The 9,779-nt window shown below is 56.0% G+C and overlaps 1 protein-coding gene across 1 annotated transcript; it reads right to left on the reverse strand.

The window, feature by feature from the left end:
- Nucleotides 1-3,986: 3,986 nt before the first annotated feature.
- ZIC2 (Zic family member 2) lies at nucleotides 3,987-8,653 on the reverse strand. Its single transcript, XM_032680922.1, is given in 5 exon segments — nucleotides 3,987-5,547; nucleotides 5,743-5,906; nucleotides 7,653-7,850; nucleotides 7,853-7,912; nucleotides 7,915-8,653. Coding segments are annotated over 5 exon segments (1,542 nt in total). The 3' UTR covers nucleotides 3,987-5,166.
- Between the last annotated feature and the right edge of the window lie 1,126 nt (nucleotides 8,654-9,779).

The raw sequence follows: 9,779 nt of genomic DNA on the forward strand, positions 1-9,779 counted from the left end.
AGTTGGATCCACGGTCCGTTTGGTGCCGCGCATCCTCTTCTCGGGACAGCAGTTAGGCAGCCTCTTTGAAGAATTATTAAAGGAATGAAAACTCTGGCGAAGGTCCTCTCTTCTTCTCCTCTTTCCTTTCCTTTCCTTTTCTTTTTTTCTTTCTTTTTTTTCTTTTCTTTTCTTTTCTTTTCTTTTTCTTTTCTTTTCTTTTCTTTTCTTTTCTTTTTTCTTTTCTTTTCTTTTCTTTTCTTTTCTTTTTCTTTTTTTTTTTCTTTTTCTTTTTTTTCTTCTTTTTTTTCTTTTCTTTTTTTCTTTTCTTTTCTTTTCTTTTCCTCACAAGTAATAAAGGCAGAGAAACCCTCTAGAAAATTTAAAAAAAAAAAAAAATAAAAGAAAAAAAAGAAAGGAAATAATAAAAAAGTAAAAACCCAATGCACTGGGAAAGACTTGCACTTTAGGACAGAGGGGGCACCGTGCCCTGCAGAGTGGGACAATAGTTCTTCCTTGCTCTACTGGTAATATGCAGCTCCTTCCCTATCCGTCTGGCTCGGGGGCAAAGGAAAAAAAATTTTAAAAATTAAAAAAAAAAAAAAAGAAAAAAAGAAAAAATAAAGAGAGAAAAAGAGGAGAGGGAAAAAAGAAAAGAGGTGGGGAAAAAAGCGACTCACGAGATTAAACAACACCAACCAAAAACAAAAATACAACCGTGAAAATATGAAATAATATAAGATGAAAAATAAAAAATATACATACGTCGTTATGCTCGGGAGCACGTCTAGCGTGCACGTGCGGCTGGGGAGATGTTTGGGGAAGCCTGCTATGTCTTCATAGCGGGCAGGAAATGCGTACGAGTTTCTGAAAACAAAGAGGAAACTTAAAAGGCTGATACGGGTTTGGGGGGCACTACCCAGGGCCAAACGAAGGGGGTGCAGCCCGGGCTACTGCCCCCGGGCACCCGCGGCCGGGGTTTGGCCGGGCAGGGGCAGCTCCTTGCCTGCTGCGGAGCCCCGCCAGGACCGGCAGCGTCAGCGGCACCGCCAGGCTCGGCAGCCGTTTCGCGCTCGGGTTCGGGCGTGAGTTCCTGCATCTTATTCTATTTCGGTTTGGGCTGTTGTCATCTCTGTTTGTTTGGTGGGCGGTTAGTTTGCCTTTGGGTTTGGGTTCAGGGGGGTTTTTTGCACCACCAGCTGCAACACAAAGCCACTAGAGCAGCCAAACCAGGTGAAGCAGAGGATTTTATTCGGTATCGGCAGCGGGGACAGGTGAAGGCAGAGCCCTGAGCTGCCTTCCAATTGCGGCTGCGGGGGAAAGCACAACCTGTTTTATGGACGGAGCCTGAATTTTTCTGGCTTGAAGAGGAGCGCATGAGGAACGAACAATTCCCAGGGAAATCAATCCACCTTTTCAGAGTGTCTCCAGGAAGACTTAGGAGAGAATTTATTATTAATAGTAATACTAACAATAACAATAAAAATTAAAGCCACGGCTCCACGCTGCTTTTCACGGTATAAAAAGAATCACGCCACCGCGGGAGAGCTGGCCAACTGGGGCTGCCACAGCCGGGCACGGGGTGCTGACAGAGGGGCAATAACGTGCACCCCGCTGCCCACCGGTGGCGGGGGCCGTGGGGCCGAGACGACCCGAGAGCCGTCGGGGCAGAGCCGTCGAGCGTACGGGATACCAGCCGGGCTACCCGCCCGCTGCGGCTGGGCACGGAGGATGGAGGAGTGCCAGGGGGGGTCGGAGCTGCCAGGGAAGCCCCCGGCCTCCCTCCAGTTTGGTACCCAGGTTGCCTTGAGGGCCAGGGCAGGGAGGTTTGGCTAGCTCAGGTTCAGTGCGGGAGACAAACTGGGAGGGGGGGAGGAGGTTGGGGTGAGGGGAGCGAGGTGGAGGAAGGAGAGGGGACAGGAAGGGCACAGAGAAGGACTTAAGCACCAGCGATCCCTGAGCCCAGGCCACCCGCGCACAAGGCTGCGAGGCAGATCTTGATGCTCTCCCCCCCCTCTCCGAAAAAAACCCTAAACCCTGAACCCGATGAATTACCACTCTCCCTTAAGAGTGACGGGGATGGGCCGGGGTCAGGGCCCCGGGGAGGCGGGCGGAGTGCTGGATGCGCCAAGGCCAGGGTCAAGTTCAAGGCCAGCCCGGGTAGGACAGGGAAAGGGGGAGCTTACTCACGGCCACGGCCACCATGGTCCCATCCCTGGGCCTGCCGGAGGAGAGGCATCCCTGCCCGAGAGACACGACCTGCCCTTTGACCAGGGAGGCTGCTTGCCCCGCGCACCCTCGCTATTAGGGGTCGAAGGGAGGATCACCCCTGGGCTCTCCTTAAGCCAGAACGGCTCCGAGGGAAGGGAGAAGGGGAGCCCAGATCCGGAGCGCTTCTCTCCAGCCGGAGCTAGCCTACCGGGGCGGAAGACAGCAGAGCGGGTTTGGTCACCCTTGGGCAGGGCTACCCGTGCGCCCCCGGGCCCGGGAGGGAATTTGGGCAGACGGTGGCTGGCAGGGACTGGCTATGAAGCGGGATCCCCGTTTGGTTTTTCGGCTGCGGGGAGGCCGGCAGGACAAGGAGGGATCCTCGCAGCTGCATTTCCCACAGATGTCTCCAAGGGGCAGGCGGCATATGCCAATGATTTTAATAAATATTTTTTACGTAATATTATTACGGAACATAAATTAGGTTTTAATAGTCGTTTGATTACCCGAAGAGCTGCCGTGTGCGCGGGGATGGCCGCACTGGGAGGAGCACAGCCGCCGAGGGAGCTTCGGCTCCGCTTCCCATCTAAACTTCCTTGTCAGCAACGGGACGGAGCAGAGTGTCTTTCCCTCCCTCCTCCCCTTCTGGGTGCGGGTAACCCCCACTTCACCCTAGAAGTGATCAGGGCCCCGTGTACCCTCCTCTCCCCACCCAGCTATCTCATACCGACTCGAGACATCTGTATTGATATTTGAATACGCAGGACAAAGCCCGAAAAACCCAAACCGACGAGTGGCCCTGGGGGGCGTAAGCGATGGGCTCGCCGGGTGTGAGGAGCAGAGGGCTCTCCCCGACTGCACGAGCCGTCGCTGAAGGCAGCGCAGCCACCGCAGGGCGCTCGGAGCCCGACTCGCAGCGCTGCCTCTTCACAAGGCGTACTTCGGTGGCTTGACAAGGCCGAACTTTTTCACTTTTTTCCACTACATCCTGGCTGCTGACACACTCGCCTTGGCTGTCCCGGTTTGGCGAGCTGTGCCCGGAGAGCTGCTGTCCGCCGGCCCCACACGGGCGGCTCCGACGGCCCGCGTGGAGCGAAACTCTGGGTCAGCACCCCGGGAAAGTCATCTCCCGGCGGCTCTCAGTCCCTCCCTGAACACATCTGACAGTCCAAACCGCTCCCTGGGCTGAAAAATCAAAAAAAAAAAAACAAAAAAACCGGAGAAAGAGAGGGGGAAAGAAACCTCGAAGGAGAAGTGTAAACTCTCGGGCATCACAACTTTCTCCTCTCCAGGGTTGAATGGAGGCTGCTAAAAAGACGGGAGGCACAGAAAGACACGATCTGCGGCTCAAAGCAGCCGAGCTCAGCTCCTAGTCATTGCGCCTCCACCTCCGTACCGAAACGCCCCGTTTTTTCACCCTGTAATGAGCTCCCAGTCAGACATGCACCGGAGAGAAGGGTGAGCCCGAGTAAGGCAGGAGGCGGAGGAAGCTGTGATCTCGCCGTGTAACTCTTACTAAAGGAGATCCTGCCTTGCAAGTTATTTGGGGAATATGCACGTCTTCACCCTTTTCTTTCAACTCAGAGGCTTCCTAAAGTGTTGGATGGCTTTGTAGCTTTTTTGTTGTTGTTTTGGTTTGGTTTTGTTTTTCTGTACGGGGGAGCCCAGCTGGAAGATATCCTCCTGGTCCAGTAACTCGCGGATGTTTTAAAAGCATTTGTTTTGCAGTCGCCACTCAGCCCATCACATGAGTTACAGCAGGTTTCGGAAAGCCCTTGGCATAAAAAGGAAACAGCTCGTGCAGTTTCAACACGTTTTATTATATTTCTGTATGCATTACTCTCAAAACATATCACAAGAAATGATGAAACCACTTAAACCTTCAAATAAAAAATCTGAAACAGTTTATGCTCACAATTGTACATATTTATAGTTAAGAAACATTCTTTATAAATACTGTTTCCTCTGTAGCAAGTTAATACCATAATTTAATTACAAATGGATAAATATGGTAACAGGTATTTACAGGAGGAAGGGTGTTATTACAGAAAAGCTAACGGCACAACGTTTATTTTTCCTCACAATCTTCCGAACAGGAACTAACAAATTGAACTTGCAAAAGCACTAAAACATCACATATAAACCCAGCTAACAGAAAAATACATTCACAAGCGTTGTTGTTTGTGTGAGTGTCTGTAAGTAACAGAATGTAGACTTTGGCACGGTATTTCTTCCCCAGTCTATAGTTGAAATACAGTTTACAATCAAGTTGCCTCTTAAAAAGGAACACAATTCAAGATATCACAATTACAAAAGAAACAATTTTTTTCTTCCATGTTACTTTTTTTAAAAGGGTGAACTAAAAAGGAAGAAAAGAGGGAGGTGGGGAAGGAGACCAGGACAAAAGAAAACAAGTCCTTCACTTTCTCAGGGAGGGAGGAAGATGGGAAAAAAAAAAAAGACTTAAAAAAAAAAAAGAAAAAAAAAAAAAAGAAGAAAGGGACCAATCCGCGGTTTACAAACGGGACGAACTTCTATACACCGAGAATCCAGGAAAACCTCGTTCCCCACCTCGCCGGAGGAAGGAGAGGGCCGCTATATACATAGTTCGTAGGGCGGGAGGGCGCTGGCTGCTCCGGGCGGGGAGGCGCAGGGGCCGGAGGAGTTTGAGTCTCTGATCTTTTGTCTGAAGGCTCTGGAGGGAGAGTTTCTTTCCACCGGCTTGGGAAGCTTTTTATTGGGTGATGTGTTGGTGGCGTTTGGGGTTGGTCTTTTCCCTCTCTCTCTCTCTCCCTTTTCCGTTCCTCTACAGATTTACCCATTCTTTTATGTTTTTCGGCACGTACTTTTTAGAATATTTTTTGCTGGTTCGAAACGTTCTCAAAAAGAAAAAAAAAAAAGAAAAAAATCCACCAAAAAAACGCGAAGGGGGGAGGGTGTGGGGAGATGAAGGTCCCCCGTCCCCATCCTGTTCGGCCGTCATTTCGCTGCTGGCGAGTGCGGCGGCACCTCCCGATGCGTCTCCGGCGGGTTCGCTCGCTCCCTCCTGCCCGCCGCCGCCGGGGCGGGGAGGGCGCTGCGGGGCCGTGCAGAGCAGTCCGGCGGGGCCCTACACGTACCACTCATTGAAGTTGGAGGAGAGGCCGCTGTGGCCGCCGCCGCCGCCGCTGCCGCCGCCGCCGCCCCGGTGCACGGCGGACACGGCGCCGCCGCCGCCGCCGCTGCCGCCGCCGCCGGGGAGAGGTTGCTGGTGTTCTGCGACTCGGCGCTAGGGGACACCAGCCCCGGCGGGGTGGAGGACTCGTAGCCGGAGCTGGCGGCCGGGGAGGATTCGGAACCTTGCGGGGACGACTCGTGCACCTGGGGGGCAAAGGCAACACGGCCGTGTGGAGGAGGGATGGGGAGGCCGCGGCCGCCCCCCGGGCGCGCCCCCCGCCGCCGGCCCGGCCCGCCGCCGCCCCTGGGCCCCGCGCCCGCCGCCCGCCGCCCCGTCGGGGCGCCCGGCGCGGCGCGGCCGCCCTCCCGCCTCCCGCCGCCTCCTGCGGGGCCGGGTACCTTCATATGTTTCCGCAGGGAGCTGGGGTGCGTGTAGGACTTGTCGCACATCTTGCACAGGTAGGGCTTATCCGAGGTGTGGACGTGCATGTGCTTCTTGCGGTCGCTGCTGTTGGCGAAGCGACGGTCGCAGCCTTCGAACTCGCACTGGAAGGGCTTCTCCCCTGTAAGAGAGTGGCGCAGCTGCGGGGTGAGCGCGATCGCCCCCACTCAAACCCCGCGCAGCCTCTGGCCAACTTTCCTCCCCACTTTCCCCCCCCCCCCTCACCCAGTCACTTCGTCCAGCAGTTTCCCAAAGCAAGAGGCCGGTTCTGTCCCGGTACCCGCAGCGCGGGAGGGCCGCGCTGCTCACTCTTTGCCCTGCAGGGAGGCAACCCCCGTCCCCCACCTGGTTTTCCTACCAAAACACCCCGGGCACCCCCGGCCCGGCATCTTGCCCGATTTTAGTTCGACCAGTGCCGACACACACAGTCAGCCCCGAAAGAGATTGAAGAAGAAAAGCGATGATTTAAAAAAAAAAAAAAAAGCGAGCAGCATCGAGACGTTTCGTCTCGGTACCAAATCCGCTATCCTGTTAAACTGGAAACCATTACCGACAGATTTAAGGCCGGGCATATTGTTTCGTGTATGGATATTCGAGATAAATGCACATCCGCTGGGAAAACTAAATGTCTGTAAAATACTTCATCTAATTTTCATAGGGATTCCTCTCACCCGGCTGCCAGGACTCCAAATGCCGGGGAGTAATTTGGAGGTGAGAACTCCACATCCCCCCCCCCTTTGGAGGGGGAAGCATTTAACATTAAATTCCATTAGCACCCAAATTGTTTCTTAAAGACATCCGCTCAGACACAATGACTTCAGTGCGGGCATCATGCAAATACATTTCTCAAATTTTAAACCTTGTTAAAGCTCGTCTCGCACCTCGCATCGGGCTTAGCACTTGAGAAAACAATAGGCCTCGAGATTTTTAGCCTTTCTCCGGGTAAATATTTGGAGTGCAAGTCGCTAAAATATTTGGCTGTCTTTTATGAAATAGTCTGGCACGGTTTGAGCCGGTAGGAGTAGTAAATGAATAATAGATGAGGCGGGAGGATGCGTTAATTTTTGTTACCCTTCGGCTCAGGCTATTTTCCATCGGGAAAGCCAGGGCTCCCTCGACCCTCTTCCACCTGATTGGGGTGGAAGTTTCCGAGCCTCAAATCCTCTGTTCCTTATTACATAATTTAATAAACTGTTGCAAAAACACCTTAAATCACATCGAGTGAGACTTTAAAAACATTTTTTTTTAAATGAGAACATTTTATTGCCTTGCTCACAGCATTTAAATTTAATGGAAAGCATTTCCAGAAAGGGACTTTTGGCACTTCCAACGGGATTTGGGACTAATGACGGATTTTGCACGTATTTATATAGTTTCTCTCTCTCGGTATCCATACATAAAAGCCGTGCTCACAAGCGCTGAATTGTATGCAAATACGTTGCGTATAGCAAATGTATAAGGCGTTTCATGTGGATGGATGGATGGATGGATGGATAGATAAAAAGATAGATAGGTGTCTTCCCGTATTTTAGCAGGACGGCAGAATTTAGTTCGCGCTGTATTCCGCGTTTCTGCGGAAAGATCCCGCTGAGACTCGGCACGAATCTACACCTCTCACCCCGCAAATTAAAACAAATCAGTAAAATATCCTTTCGAAATCTGGGATGGAGGGAAGTGTATTCTGGTGGAGGAAACCAAAACAAAAGGGGCCGTGTGATAGAGTGTGTATATGTGGGAAATTAAACTGGAAGCTTATTTTATCTCTCATCATTTTACATCACTGTCTGAGTCTCTATCAGTTCATACATATATATTCATATTATACACGGGCAGAGGGGGGAAATCTGCCGAACGAAACCCGAATTACCTGTGTGCGTCCTTTTGTGAATTTTGAGATTTTCTGATCTGGCGAAAACTTTTCCGCAGCCAGGGAAGGGGCAGGGGAAGGGTTTCTCTCCCGTGTGCACTCGGATATGATTGACCAGTTTGTATTTCGCTTTGAAGGGCTTGCCTTCGCGGGGACACTCCTCCCAGTAGCAGACATGGTTGCTCTGCTCGGGTCCCCAACGTGCTCCACCGAGACGTGGGTGACCAACTCGTGCATGGTGCTGAAAGTTTTATTGCAACTTTTTTGGGGTTGTTCAGCTGCTCGGGGTCGATCCACTTACAGATGAGCTCTTGCTTGATGCACTGCTGCCGCATGTATCGGAAAAAGGCACCTGGGTGGTGGTGGTGGTGGGCTGCCATGTTCATGCCCATATTCATATTCATAGGGCCGTACTGGTTGTGCAGCTGAGCCGCCGAGTAAGGGTCAGTCCGGGGGCTGGAAACCTGGCGGTACTGATCCGAGCGGGCGAATACCTCCCCCGGCAAGCCCAGTCGCATCTGTCCGTTGAGGACGTTTTGGGAGGCGTGGGGGCCGTGCTGGTCGTGGATGCCCGGGAAGAGGAGGTGGCTCTGAGCGTCCGTGTGCGGGTGGTGCAGGCTGCCGGCCGCAGGGCCGAAGATGCCGTGCTGTCCGCCGGCCGGCGACGAGTCCCCGAAGCCCCGGCTGCGAAACAAGAAGTCCCGTGTGGAGTTGAAGGGCGCCCCGGAGTAGGAGCCGACATGGGCGGCGTGGGGCCCCAGGGCGGCGGCGGGATAACCGGGCGCCTGCGAGGTGAACGCCGAGCTCTGCCCGGGGGAGAGGTCGTGGGCGCCGGCGTTGAGCTTGAAGGCGCCCATGTGCGCCGCTGCCGAGTCCACGAAGCTGTTCTGCGCCGCCAGGCTCAGCTCCCGGTCCTGCATCTCCGCCGCGGCCGAGTGGTGGTGCCGGGCGAAGGTGCCCACGCCGAGGGCCGGGAACTGCGGGCCGGCGTCCAGCAGCATGGTCCGCGCCGCTTCGGGGACGCAGCCGCCGCCGCCGCCGCCGCCGCTGCCGCCTCCCCGCTACCGCCGCCGGGCTGCCACCGCCCGCCCAGCCGGGCGCGGGGCCGCCGCCGCTCCGCTTCCCCCCGGCAGCCGCCGCGTCCCCCCGCCTCCGCCGCCGCCCGCGCCCGCACCGGCCCGATGCCGCCGCTGTCGCCGCCGGCGGAGCCGTATCCTGAGCCAGGCAGAGCAGAGTCCAAAAGCGAGCGGAGAACCAAAGTGTATTAAAGGAGCTGAGGCGGGGGCGGGCAGGGGAGGGGAGGGGGAGCAGGGGAGGGACGGGGCTGGGGACGGGGCGGGGGGGCAAGGCTCGCCTCGCCGTTCCCTGCGGCACACACGCACGCACACACACACACTCACACACACAGACCCGCCACACGCCGCCGCCGCCCCCCCTTCCTCCGCCGCCCCGGGATGTCAGAGCCGCCGACCCCCGCCCGCCCGGCCCCGCGCCGCTCCCCGCGTGGGCCGCAGCCCTTCCCGCCGCCTCGGGCCCCCTGCCGCTCCCGGGCCTCCGCTTCTCGTTTTATCCTCCGCCGGGCATTAGCGGTGTCTCTCACGGAGAAAAACTTGCAGCCGCGGGTTCCCACGGAGCGAAGAGACCCCGGGGGTGCCCCGCGCCTCCCTCGACCGCCTCGGCTGAGGGGCGTGGGGAGGGGGCTGAGGAGGGGGGTGCCGGAGGCGGATTAAAAACAATAAGGGCGGCGGTGGGGGTGGGGAGGGGAGGTGGGGGGCGGGAAGGGGCCGGCGAGTGCCGGAGCCGGAGCGGCGCGGCCGGGGCGGTGGAGTTGCAGCCCCGCTCCGCCCGCGCCCTCGCTGCCTCTCGCTCCTCTGTTTATTTCGGTGGGCGCTACTGAGGCGGCGGCTTTTTATTGCCCCCCTCCCCCCCTCTTTCTCTTCCCTCCCTCCCCCGGCCTCTCTCCTTATCCCCGCCCGCACTGGCGGCTCCTCTCCCGACGCCGCCTTCACCCGCCGCCCGGCCACTCTCCCGGCTCCCGCTCATTGGCCCGAGCCGCCCCGTCCATCCGGGCGTCCTCGGCCACCGGCTAATGGCGGCGCGGCCGCCCCGCGCCCTGCCCGCCCCGCG

This window comes from Chiroxiphia lanceolata, chromosome 2 (genome assembly GCF_009829145.1).
Source record: "Chiroxiphia lanceolata isolate bChiLan1 chromosome 2, bChiLan1.pri, whole genome shotgun sequence".
Lineage (NCBI taxonomy): Eukaryota > Metazoa > Chordata > Aves > Passeriformes > Pipridae > Chiroxiphia > Chiroxiphia lanceolata.